We start from the raw sequence: 22865 nt of genomic DNA, 5'->3' as shown, positions 1-22865 counted from the left end.
TGGTGAACAGCTAGCATGATGCTGCTGGGAGCACCTCTGACATATCAACTGTTCACATTTCTTGCAGTAGGATTTCACTAGAAAATGTGGGTGCAGGCTACAATGGAGGAATTCTGAATCGGCTACGGTGTCGTCCTCTGCTGCCGTTCTCATCGTGTGCACTGACTGGAGATGGTGTCCATAGCAGCTTCTCTTCATCAAGTGTAGTTTCTCATGTCCCTCACACATGTATAATCCACAGTCGACACATAGCGAGGTAGCTGGGGAAGATTCTCCCTGGCATTCTAGGCTTTGACATACGAGCTGTTTCTCTGGATGATCTGATTGCAGCTCGCTACTTTCCTTGCCTCTCACCTCTACCTTTTGAACTGGCCAGTCGGCTAGGGATTCCTCCAGTCTTACTCCTGGCATACCTGATGCAGCCACAGTCAGGCATTTGAAGCACGACACCGTTCCGTCATTGCTCAAATATTGTCCGAGACATGTGACGCACATGGCGTGCAAGCAATTCAATACCTTCATCTTGAGAGAGTCTGTTGCGCTGTGGCACGCCACGCAGCAGCGAAGATTGCTCCCATCTTTGCCGATGGCATTGTGAACTTCAAGATCGTCAGCCATTTCAAAGATGCAGGGTTGTATATGGTAGAAAAACATTTTCTTTGTGCTGGAAATCCCGTCGATTGACCGGGGCCGGCGCCCTGAGCGCGTAGATCTACGTACAGAACCCTGGTTGCAGGGCACATGTCGATGCGATGCGGACTAGCGCGTTGCAGCGCATAACATCAGTGGCGGGTTTAGGGGAGGGGCATGGGGGGGGGGGGGCGCGCGCTCCCCCCTCAAAAATTTCGACCTAGGTTTCGAAAAATAAAAGGCAGGGCGCCGGGTCTAGCTAGACTAGGCTCGGGGCGCGCGCGGCCTGAAACGATTGTCCAAATGCGGTTGCACGGTACGGACCTCGAGCTGGTGTTGATTGTACACACTATACAGACTAGTACAGTACAGCCTACACATGCAGAGTAGAGTCTACGTACAGTGCAGTGAGCATGCACGGCTACAGAAACACGGTGACCTGACTGTGTACTGTTGAGTGTTGCACAGTGTGATCCCTGCCATGCCGGGACGCGCTCGACGCGTCTTCAAGTTCAACGGTACAAACATCGAAGAAAAGTCTTCGATCGAGTCAACCAAAACACGATTCGAATGCAGAGGGCTCAGGCGATCATCCTCGTTCGAATCGTGTTTTGGTTGACTCGAAGGCTTTTCTTCGATGTCTCAGGGACATCCCAAAAGGCCAAGCTCTAGCCAGCAGAGCCTGGAATTTTTGTAAAGCGTTCCTGTCGCGGCGCAACTCCTGCTGCCGCTCCAACAGGAAACAGTGGGAGTGATGAAGTCGCTGTTATTCCAGTTGAACTTTCGGAGCGGACTGACAGTCACACTCCGCCAGACGTGGAAGAACCTGTTTACAGCGAGCAACCAGAACATGAAGAACAGCGCACAGTCACAAGTACCGCTGCCTATGTAAAGGATGCTTTGAGAGCGGTGAGGAATTGTTGGACTCGCATAAATAATTGCAGTTGATTCGCTCACATAACGGCAAATTTGAAGTTTACAATGTACATTGTTGCTGCGTGAACAGAAATACTGCTCGTGGTGTGTGAGATGTACGGCTTGTTGTTGTTGTTGTTGTTGTTGTTTATTTTACTTCACCAAATGAACAGGCAGAGATGCCTTCTAACCTGCCCATAGGACAGGTTCTCACAGAATGATGAAGGGATGATATGCAAGGGAAAACAAGAAATGATACTAATAATAATATAAGACAGACAGGACCAAAAGAAGAAAAGGGAACATTTAGATGAAGACAATTTCATGGAGTCAGAAATAGAAAGACAATACTGATTTCCTGGAGTCAAAGAATAGGAAGACAATTTCATGGAGTCAGGAACACGTGGTTGATTTTATAGATTGATAGAATAGAAGGTTGGAATTTATGGCAGATAATAAAAGTTTAATGAGGATATTCACAAAGTAAGTATATCAATGGCAGAAAGAGCTTTTCGGAAGGGACCAGGGACACGTATCACTCTAAAATCAGAGGGGAGAGCGTTCCAGAGAATGCTTCCCCGAAACATCATGGTCGATCGTCCCGCAGGCCCACGAAGAAAGGGAACTAATACTTGAAGCAAGTTCGACACTTGTCCCCCTGTGGTGCGCTGATCCTCCGGAACAGTCTCTGGGGCTGTTCGGGTGAATAACTGTTGAAGAAGGGGGCTACAGGAGGAGCTTCTTGACATTGGTTTTCAAAAAGGCTGACCTGGGACAGTAGCATGATGTCATGTACCCCCACCCCATCCCGCCTTGATCCCGGCCGCAACCCCCCTCAGCCAAATCCTGGACACGCCACTGAACATGTTGGTACCGCTTATCCACAGCTGCATGGCCAGCACCCTGGCCTGGGGCCGCTAGACGTGCGAACGGATTTCCATGTCCACAACACAACAAACAGTACAGGTCAGTAGACTCCTACGCCCAAGAACGCGGTTTCAGGGTAGAGGGCCAGCCTAACAAAGTTCTTATTTTTCAGCGCCCCAGGCTACGTTCTTATTTCGCGTTCTTACGCGTCCAACATGACCCCTGGCCTTGACGCTCATGTACAATGCACTTAAAGTCTTTGCGCTACATGTACCGGTTGTACTCTTTACATCTACGTGTAGTATGTAGGGCTGCACTGGGTGATGTTTTCGCGAGGACCCGACAAGATCTTTCAAGAGTTTGTGACTTGTTTTTCGTGTACTCGGACAAGGTCATGAAGGTGCAATCCACTTGCAAAAAAAACCGGCGCTCAAATATCACGTCTCTTTCTCTCCCTCCTTTTCAGAAGATTGTATTGTAGTTATTACAATACCAAAAAATGTCGCGTTCTTAAAGGGGAAGTTAAGGCAAAAATTAAAATTTCACCAGTTGTAGTCTTCGGGGTGCTGAGTCGAAAGGTCGGGGTCCGAGGAAGCTGAGACACTCCCTTCCTACTTGAATCCCAATCGAACTCGCGCACTTCCACCGAAACTGGGTGACTGCGCCCTACTAGATGGGGATTTGTATGCAAAATGTCACTAAAAGCGCCATTTCGTTCTTATAAAAGCACGGATGACCGCGATTGGCCCATATGTTGTAGTCTTTTGGACGCTGCGTCGACTGGTTTTGGTCCGAAAAGGCTTCGATGCAGCGTTCCTCCTTTATTCCCAATCGAACATGGTTGAACAAGCGGTCACGTGCTCCTGCGTACGCCAGTCACCTGGTCACCGTGCCTGCAGGGTACTAGTATACCGCTACCGGTACAACTTACTAGCCTGTTTGACCTTTTTTGGGTGCAGTCCTGTCACTCGAGTTGAACCTTGGTGTGAAAGTTGTCGCCTGCTGGCGTGGTGACCAGGTGATTTGGGCACCCAGGAGCACGTGCCCGCTTGTTCAAGCATGTTCGATTGGGAATAAAGGAGGAACGCTGCATCGCAGCCTTTTCGGACCAAAACCAGTCGACTCAGCGTCCAAAAGACTACAACATATGGGCCAATCGCGGTCATCCGTGCTTTTATAAGAACGAAATGGCGCTTTTAGTGACATTTTGCATACAAATCCCCATCTAGTAGGGCGCAGTCACCCAGTTTCGGTGGAAGTGCGCGAGTTCGATTGGGATTCAAGTAGGAAGGGAGCGTCTCAGCTTTCTCGGACCAAGACCATTCGACTCAGCACCCCGAAGACTACAACTGGTGAAATTTTAATTTTTGCCTTAACTTCCCCTTTAAAAAATCTTGGAGTTCGTTCTTAAATCCAGGCTGGGGCGTTCTTAGATTTCCAGCCTGGACGTTCTTGGGCGTATGAGTCTACTGTACTAGTACTGTATACGGAAATCCAGTCGATTGACCGGGCCAGGGGGCGCCGGCGCCCTCAGCTCAGCGCGTGCAGAACGCTGCGTGCACGCAGTGCACAAAGTCATGTTGATCGACAGATCCCATGCAATGCTTGTATGCTGGCATAATCTGCCGGTGCCTACCAGTAGTACCTCGTCCCTTCCAGACCACCACTTCTTTAGCACTCATCAGGTACAGTGTAGCTCTACACTGCAGATCAACACGTCATACATGTACATACATGTACATACTAGAACTGCATGCTGTTTCGTTCTTTGTGAACTCATCAGCGCAGCACAGAGGAAATGGGGCCGAACCTACTAAAATTGTGTAGTTCTGCTCCTACCTCCTTAGTCTATAATAAAAGGATGCTCCGAATTTTCAACCACCAATCAATTATGCCGGCATCATTGAATCCGCCGGAACCTGCTCAAGAGATACTGAAGCGTTGTTTGAAACATGATAGACAACCTAAGTAATAGTTACCAGATAGACAACCAGATGTGCTGGATTGCAGTTTCTGCACTCCAACCAGTGTCTGTGTGTGTGAGGGGGGGGGGGGCGAGAAAGCCATTGTATGTTGCTTTAGAAAGTCTGGATTTAAAGACATCTGCGAGAAATGCTATGTGGGGCAGAATCAAACTGAGATGAACAGTCAGCTAATCAACGGATTCTAGCAGCGCACCTTCATTCCAAATGTGCTCTGCTCATCCAACTCTTCACGTCCTGGTCATCCCTTGTTCGTAGGAGACGATATTGTAGTACCCGAGTACCCATGTGAAGTCAGCGCTGGTCACTACTGGTGAACCAGGGCAAAATGGAAATCTAGACAGCCTGAGCAGGAGTGTAATGAAGGCAGCGCATGGCCGCACTGAGTATTCATAGACATGCCGTTTTGTCGAGAGACGGGGCCCCGGGATGGGCCGGTAAAGGTGCTACAGCTATAAGTACATGTACAACGTACATGACTTGTAGTACTGATTGATGTTGAGCATGGCCGCCGCCGTGTTCTGCAATCACTATATCTATGAGTCTGACAATAGATGAGATGGTGAGATAAGGCATTGGGAAAATCATGGTCATGGCTTCGAAATATATGCCTCCAGATCAAGCAGTTGTGCAGAGGATCAGCATTCAAAAATGTTTGTACAGGGGAGAGAGTATGAAGTGCACAAAGCGCAAGCAAAACGTCTTCGACAAAATCATAAAACACTCAAATCTGCGCACCACTATGCTGAATCGAACAAGCACAGAAGTAGCTGAACACCATACCCCTGACACTCTCTAGTGCATATACCATTCAACATACAAAAACAAGTAGCATACAGCATGGTTATGCGGAAGGAGATACCAGCATTCCATCAGCATTGCTGGCTACCATGCTGAGAGTGAAACACATGTACATGTAGCGGTACATGTGAAGGTGGAAAGAAGGCACTGGACTATCAGAGTGATGTTGCGGCCCATAACCTACATGTACATATGCACTGGTAATACCAATACACTGTAGTACAGTCATGTACAGTATTGTATCCTAGCACTATCATACTGTATGAAGTATTGATGACGTCATTCAGACCTGCTTGGCCGACTAGAGCAGAGATAAATTACCGCTGGCAGAGGACACACCAAGAGGTTATTAACTAGAGAGACAAGGCAAAAACCTGATCGATGCCGGGCAACTCATCTCTGCAGTAAAGCACAGCTTACCCCTGGGTACAGCAATGGTCTCACTCTGGCCAGATCTCTGGTGTGTCCCTGTCAGTGTGTGCTGATCACAATCCAACCGCAGTGCTATGATGTCACCATCTTGCCATACCTGACCAAGACTTGTGTTGTTGCCCACACTGTACTCTTGGCAGTTACTGTGGCTGCACCAACCCAAGAATGGCCTCTCTTCTGTACACGGCGCATGTGTTGTACAACGTTCTTTAACGACCCCAAGGAAGACCCCATTTCCACGGCAACTGATCTGGGCTGAGCACTCCACCACACCATGGCAATAACTGCCCAATGTGGAGATTGTGTCAAAAGTGGAAGCATCTGTATGTGATACTTCATATCCATCACTCGACAGAGAAAACTTTGTAGGCTTGCAGCTAAATGGATCGAACACTGGCTGCACACGTACAGTATTCTTCTTCACTGACTCTGCGCGGGAGGCAGAGTCGACAAGACGTCCAAGCTGTGATATACGCTTCTTCTCCTGATCATTCGTTGCAAATGCACGGTAGGATACATTGAAATCAACATCCACTCGATGATCATCACTGATATCAGCTTCCTCGTTGCTATTGACAACATCCTTGATCTGTGTCTGCAGGATCTTCTCTGCAGTCAAGAGATTACTGTTGCCGAGATTCTGCACGAGATGCTCACAGCAATCCAGTTGAAAGGTTTTCTTTCCCACAATGGCGGACTGCTTCTCCAGGTCTTGCAGTGCTTTGCAGCGCCGAGTGTCCAGCTCATTCAGAAGATCTTCTTGTCTGCGCTGCAGGTTTTTGATGTGCGTATTGAAATCAGCTACAATTTCCTCTGACAATGCCTCCACCTTCTCATTGATTTCTGCGGTTCGTGTTGCAATGTGCACATTCATTTCACCGAGGTGCTCTCTCCACGCGTCGCTAGAATCACTTAGCAGCGACTTCCACTGAGCTCGTTTTCTTTCAGCTGCTGTGGCTATCTCTTCAATACTTGGTGAACAGCTAGCATGACGCTGCTCGGAGCACCTCTGACATGTCAACTGTTCACATTTCTTGCAGTAGGATTTCACTAGAAAATGTGGGTGCAGGCTACAATGAAGGAATTCTGAATCGGCTACTGTATCGTCCTCTGCTGCCGTTCTCATCGTGTGCACTGACTGGAGATGGTGTCCACAGCAGCTTCTCTTCATCAAATGTAATTTCTCATGTCCCTCACACATGTATAATCCACAGTCGACACATAGCGAAGTAGCCGGGGAAGATTCTCCCTGGCATTCTAGGCTTTGACATACGAGCTGTTTCTCTGAATGATCTGATTGCAGCTCGCTACCTTCCTTGCCTCTCATCTCTACCCTTTGAACTGGCCAGTCGGCTAGGGATTCCTCCAGTCTTACTCCTGGCATACCTGATGCTGCCACAGTCAAGCATTTGCAGCACGACACCGTTCCGTCATTGCACAAATGTTGTCCGAGACACGTGACGCACATGGCGTGCAAGCAATTCAATACCTTCATCTTGAGAGAGTATGCTGCGCTGTGGCACGCCACGCAGCAGCGAAGATTGCTCACATCTTTGCCGATGGCATTGTGAACTTCAAGATCGTCAGCCATTTCAAAGATGCAGAATTGTAAATGGTAGAAAAACATTTTCTTCGTCCTCACACACCAGATGTACTGTCTTCTGAGCAGCACTGAGCACTGAGTGAGCAGTGCACTGGTGACGAAAAACCAGGGAGTCGTAAAAGCCCGGGAGAGGACACGGCACACATTCCCAGAAAACATCTTTGTCTCGCGCTGCCGGGGGAACGCTGCCAGGGAACGGTGTTGCGAGGCCAGGAAATTATTATTTTCGAAAATTGTGATGTCTTCTTGAAATACTAATTGGGACATTCTTCGATTTCTCTTAGAGCACGGAGACGATTGCTCCGTCGAGTTTTCTGATCTCGATTTTCATCCTCAATTCTTCCAGCTGCCTCACTCATTCTCTCTCAGTTTATCGAAGTTAATTTATTCTGAGGCGATGGAAATGCAAGATAAATCCCTAATTGTACTTCAATTTTATTTGAGTTGGGGTGAACGAAATGAGATTTATGGAAAATGACGCCACTTCCCGTGTTAGCCGCTGGTCGTATCATACAGCCCATATTTCATTGCAGGTGATGGGCGAACGTTCGTGTTGAGATCCGCTGAGCTTCCTCGTACTCGTGGAGTTGAATTTGTGGCAGAAATTGCACTGAATTGCAGTCAAATGGTTGTGAATGAAACGAGATTTGTGGAAAATGACGCCACTTCCCGTGTTAGCCGCTGGTCGTATCATACAGCCCATATTCCATTGCAGTTGATGGGCGAAAGTTCTTGTGGAGATCCGCTGAGCTTCCTCGTACTCGTGGAGTTGAATTTGTGGCAGAAATTGCACTGAAATTGCAGCCAAATGGTTGTGAATGAAACGAGATTTGTGGAAAATGAAGCCACTTCCCATGTTAGCCGCTGGTCGTATCATACAGCCCATATTCCATTGCGTGATGGGCGAAAGTTCTTGTGGAGATCCGCTGAGCTTCCTCGTGCTCGTGGAGTTATGAATTTGTGTCAGAAATTGCACTGAAATTGCAGTCGAGTGGACTTCTGTGCGTGTGTTGTGAGTGAATCGCAACGGCTCCCTTCCTTCAGCATCGTCAAAACGCAACATAGAGCATTATTACACACTCGTTCCATGATTCATGATATTGCCTGGATTCTTTTAAAAACAATCAATGTGTGTTCCCTATCTATCTACATGTACATTGTACATGGTTGCAGGTCGTTATTTATAAATCTTCATAATTTCAACACTTTTCTACTCGTATACTGAGTACGCGGTGACTTTAGCCGTTTAGGAAACGGAAGGCTCAGCCTCCAGGTTGGCCAGAAAGGTTCTCAGTGAATCTAACCGAAGTCTTGGCGAGTGTACAAAAGGTAAACCTATCATTTGTACTTCATAACGGAATTGTGCACAAAAATGCGCACACGCGCACACACACACAAACACTGTACAAACACACACAAAAGTACAAGCACATGTGCACATACACACGCCTCCCCCCCCCCCCACACACACACAAACACACACTCAACTCCCCACCCCCCTGTACCATATGTACTGAGTCTGACAGACAGACACACAATCATGTTTATGCTTCTTATTCCTTCGCCACCACGGCACCAGTTTCGGATCAACAACGAGTTGTAAAATATTGGTATTTTAGGACTCCCTGCCCTGAAGACGAGCACAGCGCCGTGGATCGAGCAGATCCGGCCGCGCCGGCCTAGCGTGCTTCACTTTCTGGCCGAGGCAAACATCGTCCGCGTGCGCGCATCCCGTGTCCTCTCCCGGGCTTTTACGACTCCCTGCGAAAAACAGTTCATTTGTAGCATGCACCGCGACAAATGAAGTACATGTACATGATTGTGCATGTGATGTACTACATGATTGTACTAAATTACTTACTTGTCGTTGTAGTCTACTTGTATTAATTGTAGCGACTTCAATCACGTGACCAAAAGGCAGAAATCCTTCGTCGTACGATCGAATGTATGGTGCAAGCATGGCGTGCACGGAACAATTTTTCTCTCGACGTTCTACGCCTGCTACGCGTTATTCACGTATCTGGCGCCTTCGATTTTTACATGATGGTCAATTGATCAAGCAGTTGACATGGTTGAAGCACACATGAATAGCTTTCCAACACGGAAGAATAGTAAACGTGTTTTGCAATATATGTATGAAGCTATTTTGTATATAGTATGTTCCCATTCCGTTTTTGCTTTGGTGTAGCCCTGAGGTTGATTGCTTATTTATTTCTACCCTTCCTCTCTCCATACTTCTGTCCCCCCCCCCTCTCTCTCATTCCTTCTGTCGTCCACATGTATCAAAGGAGGCGAAATCGCCTGTTTGTGGTGCGACGTTAAATAAACTTCTACAACAACAACAACAACACGGCAACAGTGTGTCGCATGTCAAGAGTCATCGATTTTTGGATATCGCTCCGTATTTTTAGTTTTCAAAGCAAACTTTCGGCATCTCAGCTACCTTGCCCGTCAATGACCATGATGACCGAGTCCCCATCGTGTTCAGAGCCCTCGAATTAGTTTAGATGGGTTCATGGCACATGCACAGCCCACTTTCTCACGCAGCACGTTCAGAGTCCTACTCGCGGGGATAACACACTCGACCTGGTGATGTCCACGTTCAACTCTCCAGTGACCACGCAGATAATGTCCCCTATTGGTCGATCTGACCACGCTGTAATTCTTTCGGACTTCACAGGTGTTCTTCCTACCCATGTAGCGGCGGTGCAACGAACTGTCTGGCGCTATGAAAAGGCAGACTGGAACCGCCTCCGATCCTTTTTCCGCCAGGTTGACTGGTCAACCGTCATTACTGCCAACCCAGAAACTTCGTGTGAGCACGTTACTGCCACAATCATGAAAGCCGTTTCCCAGTTCGTTCCGTCCAAGACACTGACAGTGAAGTCAACGGATCCGAAATGGTGGACACCTGAGTGTGCAGCCGCCATGAAGGAGAAGGACAAACGCTGGCGCACTTGGAGGAAGCACCCTCACGATTTTGCACTGAAACATGAGTTTACCCGTTCTGTAAACAATGCTATCGCAGTCCTCGCTAGATCTAGAGTTTCCAAAGAGAACAGCCTCAGACATAGCTTGTCGAATGGGTCCCTGAAGGAGAAGGAATGGTGGACGAAGCTAAAGTGTGCTTGTGGCGAGGGTCGGAACACTGACATTCCCCTGCTCGTTGATAGTGAAGGTTGCGAGAGGGCCACAAGCTATGAGAAAGCGGAGGCTTTCGCACGTTTCTTTTCCCACAAGTGCAGTGTGCAAGGCCGCGACCTTACCACGATGGACTTACCGGACACGGCATTCGCTGACGCACCTGCACTAACGACAGTCCACTTTCGCCCGGATGCAGTCCACCGGCTTTTAGCTCGCCTGGATGCCTCAAAGGCGACTGGACCCGACGGTATTTCCGCTCGTGTCTTGAAGGAATGCGCCAGAGAACTTGCCAAGCCACTGTGTCAGCTCTTTGCTCTTTGCTTCCAGCACGGAGTCCAGCCACAAATGTGGAAGACTGCCAGCGTGGTTCCAATCCACAAGCGATCTTCACGATCCGCCCTAAGGAATTATCGTCCAGTTTCACTGCTGAGCATAATCTCTAAGATCATGGAGAGCGTTATCAATCGTCAGCTCATGAATCACCTTGAGCGTTACAAACTCCTAACACCCCACCAGTTCGGGTTTCGTCGCCGCCTCGGGACCTCAGATGCGCTACAGGCTCTACACCACGCCTGGATCACAGCCGTCGGCCGAGGCGGTGCAGCACGTATTCTAGCCGTGGATATTGCCGGAGCATTCGACCGTGTGTCCCATGCTGGCCTCCTCCACAAAGTCCGCCATCTTGGCATTGGCGGCCCCCTGCATACCTGGCTCTCTTCCTACCTAGGTGGACGGTCCATTCAATGCTTGGTGGGCGGCCAAACCTCATCGCTGTATACCATATCAGCAGGAGTTCCCCAAGGGAGCATTCTCGGCCCCACACTCTTCCTGATTTACGTGAACGACGCCTCAGAGACCCTGTCACCCGGAGCGCACCTGGAGGCGTACGCCGACGATACTACCTTGTACAGCCTGATATCCCTCGACACATCCCCAGCCGACGCAGCATTGAGCCTCCAGACTTCTGTTGATCGCTTGCATCAGTGGGGCTGCAGATGGCGCATCTCCTTCGAACCGTCGAAGTCCCAAGCCATGACCGCCACTCTCCGCAGAACCCCCATCAATTTGCCTCGCATTGTCTTCGGCGGCACTCCTGTCCTTGAGGAGAAGGCTCTCTCTTTACTTGGAGTGACCTTTGACTCGAAGCTGTCATTCAGCACTCATCTCCGGAAGGTTGCCACTCGAGCCAAACAACGCCTAGGCTTCCTGCGCCGTGCAGCGCACATTCTCTCTCCAGCCGGCCGCACCACGGTATACAAGGCATTTGTTCGACCAGTTATGGAGTATGCCCCCCTCATCTGGATAGGTGCTCCGCCCAGCTACCTGCAACGCCTGGATCATATCCAACGCTGTGCTCTGCGAATCATCGGTCCAGGTGCACTATTACCTAGCCTGGCCATCCGTCGTACTGTTGCCTCGCTTGCCTGCCTATACAAGCTGCATTACCTGCCTGGCCCTCCGCAGCTGCTCTCTGTTTTGCCACCGCGCCATTTCCCCTCATCCAGCCCCAGAACTCGCAGCGAGCATGGTAGCGTCATTGGCCATGACCACCAGCTCCAACACCAGCTGCTTGCATCTGTCCCGCTGGCATTAAAGCGCTCGTTCCCACACTGCAGTATTAGTGACTGGAACTCCCTCCCCGCCGCTCTTCTGTCCCAGCCTCCCCACAGCAAGGGAATGCAAGCATTCAAAACTAATGTTTATCGCCATCTGCGAAGCACAAACTGGCTCTGGGCAGTCGACTCGCTATGATGATGCTCTCGTCGTTCTCCTCTATCCCTATCTATGCACCACAACTGGCTCAGACAACCGACTCGCCATGATCAGCCATGATGATGCTCCTCTCAGTAACAGCCCTTGTAATTTGTTAATAGTCTCACAGTTTCTCCCGCACACTCGCTGATGTTAACCCTTCCTTTCTTTTCATTTTGCTGACTCGTACAGCTCTATCTTTTGTTTTTGGTGCGTGTTTTTGGCCGTGATGCCGAGACCTCAGGTCGGCAGAGCCATCAATGCCCCACCATCACTGCTGCGTCTCGGTGCAGCCCCTGCTCAATAGTTGTCACGTTCGTCCTAGTCTCAGTATCATTGTCTTTCTTTATTATTTTCGAGCTGGGAGTGTGAACATAGTAAAAAAAAAAAAAAAAAAAAAAAAAAAATAGCACTATACAGTCTAGTATCCTAAGCTCAGTGCCCTCCGGACGCTGCACACACCTTGCAGGTATCCACAAACCGCCTGCATGAGTGGGGTTGCCGGTGGAAAGTGTCTTTCCAGCCCAGCAAGTCACAGGCTATGACTGCTACCCTCCGACGCACTGACCTAGACCTGCCCCAAATCCTGTTTGGTGGTACCCCTGTACCGGAGGAAACCAGCATATCACTGCTTGGTGTTCGATTTGACTCCAAATTGTCCTTCGCTAGTCACCTCAGGACCGTGACCATCCGCGCCCAGCAGCGCCTCGGCTTTCTTCGACGAGCGGCCCACATTCTAACGCCAGCTAGCCGAACGACTGTCTACAAGGCATTCGTGAAGCCCTTGATGGAGTATGCCCCGCTTGTGTGGATGGGCGCGCCAGCCAGCCACATCCAACGTCTGGATAATGTTCAACGCCGCGCACTGCGCATCATTGGCCCTGGTGCAATTCTCCCCAGTCTGGCTGTCCGCCGGACTGTTGCTGCTCTCTCGTGCATGTACAAATTGCATTTCATTACTGGTCCTCCTCAGCTACTTGCTGTATTGCCACCGCATCGCGTTTCTCCAGCCAACCCCAGAACCAGGAACCAGCACAATAATGCCACCAGCCACGCCTATCAACTGTCAGACACGCTCCCTGTCTCAGCTCCATCCGTCGTGAAGCGGTCGTTCCCGTACTGCTGTATAGGGCTTGAAAGTGCTACGTCACAGCATAGCAACAATTTCAAAAATTCAAAAATTGGATCCACTTGGATCCAGTTTTTGTATGGATCCAAGCACATTTCAAGCCGTCTTACTCTCAGCAAGGTGATGTAACCAGTGAAACTGACTGATTTGGCTACTGGGGGCGGGGTTACAACTGGTGGCGAAATAAAAGTCACACCTGCATGCGACATGAGTGGGTTGCTATGCACCCACATACTTAGGCAATAGCAAAGTCACACCTTAGTGGATCCAAAAATAGAAATCTGATGTCAACTTACTACTCCCTGGCCGTTTTGACGTCATCACTTTCAAGCCCTATTGGCGCATGGAACTCCCTTCCTGACAGGCTGCTGTCGCAGCGCCCACACAAAACACGTTTTCAGTCATTCAGGATAAAGGTCTACCGACACCTGAGAGACAGCAACTGGTACTGGGCACCAGATTCCCTGTAATTTTTCGAGCTCGTCGCTTGCCGGACCCGCTAATCCGCGTACCTGACCTTGCTCAGAGTGCTCAGCTGTGTTTTGCATACATGGAAAACTTGTTATGATTCTTTTCTTTTCTCTGCTTATTCTTTTACCAGGCGTGGGCCATCCCCTGGATTATCAAAATGGGTGCCTTATTATTTTTCTGTTTTTTAGCTTGTTTTCTTTACACTTCTTTGTGGGAGTTTCGTTTCAGATCTATTAAAAAAGTTCATAAGTTTTGGTTGATGAAGTTGACATGTACATTGTATATCAGTCCAAACACTGATAATAAACAATCTCTTTTCATCTTGTTTTATTTTTCTAAACACCTACCGGTACTTTTACCTTCTATTCTACTTCTCCATAGCTAGATCTAGCTTTCCTTTACATTTCTGTTTCTTTTTCCTGGTGCGTGCTTGTGGCATTGAAGCCGAGACCTTTGGTCGGTGGAGCCCCTGGTACCTCACCATCACTGCTGCCCAGTGCAGCCCCTGCTCAGTAGCTGTTTGTTTTTGTCCACATAATTATTTATTTTACGAGTTGGGTTTGTGAATAATAGTAAAAAAATAAATAAAAATAAATGGCAAGGTTCTCCCCCGTAGCCGTTTTTAGCAGTTTGAAGAATCTGTGCGCAGCGGCTGAAGTCGGGTATGGAGTGCACTAATTATTTGACGGGCTCTGCGTGACGGAGCGAGCAGACCTTTGGCTTGTAAATCCGGTAGTAATGATTATGTTCTTCACGTCAAGATTCTGGAGGTGTTTGAGCAGTGAGGAGGTGATTATTTCAATCCATCGGCATCGAAGCAGAGCACGTCCCGTCCAACATCTATGTGTACGACGGTTTCTCCGTCACCCTCCAAGAACACCAAAAACCCGCATATCGCGCATACATTCACTGTGTTGCATGATATTCATGAGGTCCGAGAAGCCCACTTTTGACAGTTTTGTGCCATCGCTCTGCATACAATTGCATACATGGGCTCCAACGATTGCATACCAACTTTGGGGCCTGATATCTCCGGCTTGGGACAAGATATACCCATGAAATTTTCTGTATGTGCTCTGCAGAGGTTTCTCTTTCCAGTCGTGTAATTTGTTGGCCCTAATTCCGATTTTAGAATTTTGGACTGAAGTCGCTACTACTTACTAGTACTAGTAGTAGTAGTAGTAGAGGTCTACTACTGTTACAAGTGTTAGGGCTACTACCATTAATAACCCCCTCTTGGTATAAGCACGGTCCTTTATTTTTTCGATGTACATATACCTCCCACGGCTGTTACTGTTAGCTGCACTTGGATCGCGGCAACTACTTAGTTTTCTGCACGTGAACCATGAAAAATCAATGCATGCTCATGCATGTTCATGCATAACCAGTCAGCTGGCCTGCTCGCCCACGCATTTGACAGGTAACAATTCCATCAAATTTGAGATATCGCTTCGTTCTAAGTCTCAAAACAGTTCTAAAGTCACCAAACCACGCTGGTAATCGATGGCTATTCAATGTTAACATCTTCAGGAAGACTTCAGCCGTTTCCCGAGAGTTTGGGCATCGTTGCCGTTATTTTTCACGGTGTTCTTCTTCCTCCTGTCTGGAGCTGCAATTGCATCCTGGAATTATTTGAAAGGTATTTCGTGCGGGCTGTGGGGGGTTCCAACAGGCATAAACTGACATCGCTATAGGATAACTGGTAACTTTCACCCTTCAAGGAGGTAGAGCAATGAGAATTTTTTTGTGGCGGTCGTCCAATTTTTGTGGCGGTCGTGGCTGTATTTGTGCACTTCCAAGGCTTTCATTCTGCCTGGTACTACTCTCTACTGTATGGGAATCGTTGTTTAGGCACAAAAGCTGTCTTATTTGGTAGATCTGCTGTTTTCAATGACTTGCGACACTTTGTCTAGCCTATTTGTCTTTCGTTCGTGCCATCTATCAGTTTTGTGGGGTGCCTTGACCTGTATTTGTGAAGTTCTCGAGTAAAGACCCTAATTCTTGACTGGAGTCACGTCTTGAATTGAATTTGCTGGGTGAGCCCTCGTTCACGCAGTTGTACTTATCGTAATAGTCAATATCTGCTTGCTGGACGGACTAGCGGCTAGAATAGGGATGACCAAATGGTCCAAGTGTGTACTAGTACACGATTATTGTTTCCATCATCGTGAAATGAGCGTTGTGGAATTGCAGTCGTCTGCCTTTGGCACTGAGGACATGATGTGAGGAGAGTTGATTGTTACTTCTGCTCAGCAATGAAGCGATCATCAGCTCTCTTTGTTCTAATTATTGAGAGGAAAACCGGCATCGCAATCAAGTAAAGATTAGGCAAACCTCGCCAACCTCCAAAGAGAGTCGAAGATATTTTCTCCAAATGCAAAGACGATCTTTGTCAGTTTGTGACTTGCATTTGCGTGCATACATGAGCAAGTCACGGACCAAGCACTGAAAAAAATAGATACCGAGAATGTGAAGATCGGTACGTAGGTAGAACCCTTCAACACCTGGGCGCACGCATCCGTCAACATGTGCCGTTAGGTCTTGTCCCTGTTGACGCTCGTGGTACTCGTCCTCGTCGTGGCCGTCCTCCAAAATGTGCTGTGCAGTCCGATACTGGAGCGCCTTTGTCTGCGTCCAGTGTAGATGTACGCATGCGCGCCTCCGCCTCGACGGGCGGGGAGCTTGGCCCATCTCAGACAAGCGTGAGGAAGCGAGGGAGACCGTCTCGAAAACCACCCAATGTGACACTGGAGCTCATAGACACCGGAAGAGTTACCAGAAGCAAGGTGAAGAGACGGAGTACTGGGGATCTGAATACGTCGATAATGGAAGTGACAACAACGATTAACAAGAGGAAACGAAGAAGACCAAGAAGTGACACGAAAACGGCCATGAAATCAACAAAAACGGACAAGAAATCAACGGACGTTGGAGGTGTGGACCGGAGCAACCAACCATACAAGCCTAACGGAAGAGAACAACGGCAGGCGTCGAAGGTGACAGAGCTAAGTGATCGGACATCGTCCATCAAGCGTCATTTGTCGGGCAGTGCTAGTTGTCGTAAGTTGTATAGTGATGATATCTTTTCGATGTTGACTCGTGGAAGGTCTAAGTTACATCTTGCTGTGTTAGAAGCTCTGTATATTCGTAAACTAGATCCAGAATTATGTGTACAGAAGGAGAATGTGTTATCGTTGCAGTTGTTTGGTGTCACACCTCGTGAAAGTGTGACAAGTATTCCCTGATGTGTTCAACGTGTTTGTCTACAACTTGCAGCTGTTTGTTTTTGAGTTTTTAACACTTCAATCATTTTAACACCTATGTTGAAGTGTTGACTTTTTCTTTCTTTCATTCTCTATATAGTTATGTGTTTTTTTCTAATTTCCAACATTCCCTGTACTATCCTGAAGAGAAGGGAAAGAAAACGTTTGATAGAAAAAGTGTCTACTGAATTGTGTGGATTTGCGTCGTTGCATGCGAATACGTATTACGAAACTGTTTTTCCCACCGCCTCCAAACTACTGTTTGAATAATAATAATAATAATAATAATAATAATAATAATAATAATAATAAGCAGTCAAATATGCCTGCATATTTCACTCCTTAGGGCTATATTGACCGCTTATATTTGACTCCTTTTTAGCGATTGAACACATGCTTTGGTTAGTCGTGATAAATCTAATATAGACTTCGTACTTGGTCAGTATAGGAACTAAAAGACCTCGTAAAAGACCACGGCTTCGCCTCGGTCTTTTACTCGGCTTTTATTTCCTATATTGACCAAGTACTCGGTCAATATTAGATACATACAGTCATAAACACAATAACAATTACGTACTACAGTGTACATAGCAGACTCAGCGGAGGACGTTCAGGTTGGTTGTAACTCTGAGTTTCATGCCGTTAGGCAATCAACAGACAACTGATACTCGGGTAAACCCAACAGTATGCTTATAAGTTATAAACACATAGGGCCACAAGCATAAAAAACTTAGCGCTAAATCTGGTGTAAGGTATGGGGAGAAAGCTGGCGCGGGCCAAGGCGCGACAGTAGAAGTGCCAGGAGGGTGGCGGGCAACAGGCAGGTGTGAGCATGAAAGCGCAGAAAGAGGCGATGGGGAGGCAGTGTCCAGCAGATGGGTGGAGGTGCCAGGAGGATGGCGGGCAATGGCAATGCCTTTATGGGCCAGTGAGATCACTAGGGAGGGGGGGGGGGGGGTGATGGGCAGGCGTGAGCAGAGTGGCATAGCCAACAACCGGCCAAGGGATTGTGTTATTTTTTTTAAATAATTGATATTTGATAGGTGTACTACAGTGTAAATCACGCAACGCCGGCTACTTTTTTTGTAGTTTGAGCACTCTGGTGCTAGAGCTACGAGCTATCTTGTCTGTGTACGATGGTGCCTCCTTTGCACCATAGCTGGTAGCTCGGCCTATTTAGCTCGTAGCTGTACGAGTCCTGATTAGGCCTTTATGGCCGAAACAGCTTGCTGTCTACAGCATTGGGTATTACGCTCCTCGGCTTTCGTCTTGTTCAGCACTCTCAATAGACTGTGGTGCCTCCTTTGCACCATGGCTGGTAGCTCGGCCTATTTAGCTCGTAGCTGTACCGATGAGGCCTTTATGGCCGAAACAGCTTGCTGTCTACTTTCAGCATTGGGCACAGTGTAAATACACATGGAAATCAATTATTGTTCATACTTTATTCATTGCTCTGTTCAAACAAGTACATGATTGTATATCAATTTGGAAAGAACAACATAGTGTATTAGCAGCAGATCTGATATAGGCATGAAAGTACCAGAAATGTCTTCACAATCGTCCTCAACATTAGAGTAGTAAGCAGGCAAGAAGCAAGCAAAAACATGCTATGTACAAGAAAATATGCAGGCAAAAACCTATCGATGGTCAGGGTTTAGGGGTAGGGGTATACAGGGGAACAAAACAATACAAAACTTTACATTGTCTCAAGAATTTACAACAATTTACTGAGTTAAAAGGAATCAAGTTACAACACAACACACAATGTCAAAATCTTCCACTCGAACAACCAGTCTACATACTCACACACCATACAAGCCATAACGACGCTTCCTCTCTGCGAACACAGCGACAAGCTGAGAACAAACATTCTCGCTCAAGCCACAGCCTTTCACCGAAAGTACACGTAACTGTGTACACACCTTCACTGCTTCAATGAATCTCATCCCATCATCATCACTACCCACTAACACATTCTCACGCAACCGCAACTCTTCCAGCTGTGTACAATGCTCCAACACGTCACAGACTATAGACAACAGTGCAGCACCATCGCTATACATGCCCGTGACATTGACAGTGTGTACATTCTTACACTGACAGAGTGCATGGCACACCGAAACAAAACCACTCACACCAACGGGGTTAACACTGACATCCACATACACAAGACGAGCAGACATGGCTGAAATCACAGAGGACAATGCCTGACCATCATGAATAGCATTCAGGCATAGATTTAGTACACGGACACTGCTACACCTCTGTAAGACTACTGATAAGCTGTGAAAAGACTCATCGCCAATCCTACAACCATGGAGGGAGACTTCCTCCAAATCAACACATGGATAGCCACACAGTAAAGAACTGAGAGCAACACATTCGTGAGAAGAAATAGGAATGTTACGGAGATTGAGCTTTGATGCAAGCATAGCACGAAAGAAAGGGCGTGTCCAGCTGCCGGACACGCCGCGATACTCTGCATGTTCATGGTATGCAACCACAAGATGAACAAGAAACCTACGTATAGGAGAATACACAAGAGCAGGGTCAGCATCAGCCAGACTTACAATGCGATAAGCAGCAGCTTGCAGGGATTCACCACTCAGCAGCATAGCAGCGGGATGAAGGAGACGCTCGCACGGGCGTGCCAGCTCGGCATCCACCTGGGATAGCGCTTCCAACAGCACAGTGCCATTTGCAACACTGCCGGTCTCCATCCACACTGTCAGGAGAGTCTTTAGAAATAGCGCATCTGTGGGCTCTCGGCTGATGGGCATGGAACGGCGCACACGATGCTCACCATGGCCCTTGCCACGGTCATGCCGAGGAATGAGGAGAATGTCGGCGAGGACTGCCATGTGCTCAGCCTTCAGTACCTCGCAAAGACGGTGGTGGACCTTTGCCATGTCCATCTCACCGGTCAGGACACTTGAGTCGTTTCGCATCTCCTCAGCGAGCTTAGCAGCGGTGGCAGCACGTTTAGCAGCAGTAGCAGCTTCTTTGGAGGCTTCAGTAGCGTCCTCCACAGCCAATTCCACTCGTCCTTCGCTGGCACATTTGATAGCACTTTTAGTGTATCGGTCGGCCTCACCGCTAGGATCCAGTGAAATGGGATCCGCACACTGCACACGCCATAGCTCCTCCATGATGGTCAACGACACGTCTTCCGGGGATAGAGCAATGAGAAACTTCCAGAACATTGCCATATGGCCATCGTACGCACCCAGTCGCCGTACCAGTGCAATGGCGTGATGTCTTTCTTGCACCACACACACCGCCATGTACCATGCGGCCAGGAACTCCTGCAGTGACAGATGACAGAAGCGGTATTGCCGAGCGTCCGTAGACATCGTGCCTTGGCATGTTTGCAGAAGACCCAAGTTGATTGCATCCTTGCTCACGCGGGAGCTGATGATTTTTGACATGTTGAACACCATCCTTTTCAGTAGCAGCATGCGAAACGCAAAACGCCCCAGTTCCTGTAGGGACTGGACCACTTTGCTGGGTGCCAGTGAAATCGACTCACAAACCGCACCACCAGCACGCTCTGCGACTCGGCGCAGTAACGATTCGTACAGGGATGCGCTGCACTTCCACACGACTTTGCCGCTCTTGAAAAGCTCACATGTTAGGGCTGCAAACATGGGAGTCGCCATAAGACATGACACATCTGGCTTGCTCTGCATCTCTGCCAGCAGAATTTCAGCCCTTTGTCTACCGAGAACCTTCTCTGCGTACTCCCTCACGTTCTCCGGTGAGAAACCCAGCACTTGGATCTTCTGCTGATATTTGCCACGCTGCGATAGTTGATATGCATCCTGGCATGGACGGCTTGTGACGATCACGTGTGTCTTCACCATGCCCTCACGTTTCAGCAAGTCTCTCATGAACTTACTGCAGCTGGCGAAATCACATTCATCCAAGCCGTCCATGACTAGACATAGACGGCTTGGAACATCTTCGAAGTAGCTTTCAAGCTCCAAAATCTCAGCCTGCGACAGGCCCTGGCTCGCCAGTTTAACAGTCAACAGCTCAGCAAGACTAGTGGCAGCTCTCACCTCCTTTTCACGAAGCTCCAGTCCAACGATCAGATCGAAGTCCTCCTGCCATAGTTCGCCTCTGCTCCAGAGGTATAGAACCATAAGCAGAAATACTGTGGTCTTGCCACTACCAGCAGATCCGTACGCCAGTACATTCCGTAACACCTTGCAACACAGCTTTCTCGAGTCAGTCGCTGAAGCTGCCGCTGGTGCAGTTTTTCCTACTGGTTGGGAAATGGCGTCAACACTCGAACCTGCGACACGAAACAGGTTCTTCAATTCAATTCGATCTGCTTTGCTAAATTGCACTGCGTGTTCACGTCTCTCGGCATACGTCGAGAACGTAATCGTTCCATCAAATTCTGTTTTGAATTCCTTTTCTGACACCAACGCTACATTGACGAATATCTGTTCGAGCGGAATGAGTTCATCAGAAGCGAGGCCGCAGCTCAGCTGAACTCCTGACTCTTCCGCCTGGTCCAACAACTTCTTTTTGGCTTTGTCAAGCGAAGGCAGCAGAGCCTTGGGCTTTGCCGCAGGCTCCTGAGCATTCGCGTCCATTGCAGTTTGAAAACAAAACAGATGTGTGCAAAAGACGAAAGTGTAGCTAGCCAGCGATGCATGCATGCGCGCGATGGACGGTCTCTAGACTCTAGTCTAGCTCTACTGTCTGTACAAAACGGCTACAGTCATGTCCCACGACCAAGAGTAGACTCTACGTACCGTATTATCTCTAATACATGTATAAGCAAGAGTACATAATACTACTACTGTTACAAGTGTTAGGGCTACTAGTAGTAGACCCAGGTGCTCGAAGTCCGTACACTTTCACAGTGTGTGTTTGCCGAGCTGAAACTCACACTAGCAATGATCACTTGCCAGAATCCTGCTCATGGATGGAAGGTATCTTGTCCAAGTTTGTTCTGAGGCCAGGCTCGATTGAACCAGGCCATCTTTCGATCCGATCTGTTTCTCTGGAGTTCGCTGATTTTTCATATCAAATTTTGGTGTCGCAGAGGGTACTCTAAGTCCGTACTGATCAGAGGTGACTCGAAATACACACATATTTCTGCTAATTGCTAACTTGCAATCCCTCGGTTACGACGAAAGCACCGAAGGGATATGTTTGGCATGTGCCTCCACCAGTATTTCTTGCAAAAGCGAAGTTTGTTGCCGAAATGCAAGCTGTTTTAGTCGGCTCAGAGAAGAAGCAGCTGCGCTGTGAAAACCGCGGGAAAACAGTGGTGGAGATGCCAGGAGTGTCAACCTTTCTGCAAGGATTGGTGGTTCTCTGTAAATTCTTCTCCTCTGGCCATTGTCAGCTCTAAGCTGGCTCTTGATGATTGAGTGAAGGTCCGTTTGACGCTGTGTCCGCTCGAAATCGGTCTTGGCAAAGTTGATTTTTGCATGAAATGTAACCCAATTTGTATTTCGTATGGACACTCGAAAACCCACTCGCGTGGTATGGGACTTCTGCTTTAATATCGTAGATCCCTAAAAGTTGGTACGCGAGGAGAACATACCACACTGTCCCCTCCATAAAATATTTGAGTCGAATACAATAACAGAACATGAAATTATGGGCGTACGAACTTAGGATACCACTAGCAGCACCCCCGGCCAGCGTTGCCTGGCCGAATGTGGCGGCATGCGGGTGAAGCAAGTACATGAACAGCACACGTGCTCAGCACGTGGTGGTGGCCAGACCGCGCACCGCGCTGAAGTCCTGGTGCACCGTACCGGTGAGGGAGGTTCTTCATCGTTGGAAGGAGAAGGAGGGACGTCTGTTACCATGGTTACGCCTTCGGGAGGCTGGTCAGAGTTGTCCATCAC

At 48.3% G+C, this 22865-nt stretch overlaps 2 protein-coding genes across 2 annotated transcripts; both read right to left on the bottom strand.

Moving 5' to 3' along the window:
• Positions 1 to 1396: 1396 nt before the first annotated feature.
• Positions 1397 to 7218, bottom strand: LOC135816840 (E3 ubiquitin-protein ligase TRIM71-like). Its single transcript, XM_065329941.1, has 2 exons — positions 6037 to 7218; positions 1397 to 1456 (listed from the first exon to the last, which is right to left on the bottom strand). Exons 1-2 carry the CDS (start codon positions 7216 to 7218, stop codon positions 1397 to 1399), a joined length of 1242 nt encoding a protein of 413 aa, XP_065186013.1.
• An 11280-nt stretch (positions 7219 to 18498) lies between these two features.
• Positions 18499 to 21593, bottom strand: LOC135816839 (uncharacterized). The gene has a single exon (XM_065329939.1). The coding sequence runs from the start codon at positions 21591 to 21593 to the stop codon at positions 18792 to 18794; it is 2802 nt and encodes a 933-aa protein (XP_065186011.1). The 3' UTR covers positions 18499 to 18791.
• Positions 21594 to 22865: the final 1272 nt, after the last annotated feature.

Source organism: Sycon ciliatum, chromosome 5 (genome assembly GCF_964019385.1).
Source record: "Sycon ciliatum chromosome 5, ocSycCili1.1, whole genome shotgun sequence".
NCBI lineage: Eukaryota > Metazoa > Porifera > Calcarea > Leucosolenida > Sycettidae > Sycon > Sycon ciliatum.
The sequence above is the reverse complement of the archived record's forward strand: the minus strand, read 5'-3'. Positions and strand labels throughout refer to the sequence as shown.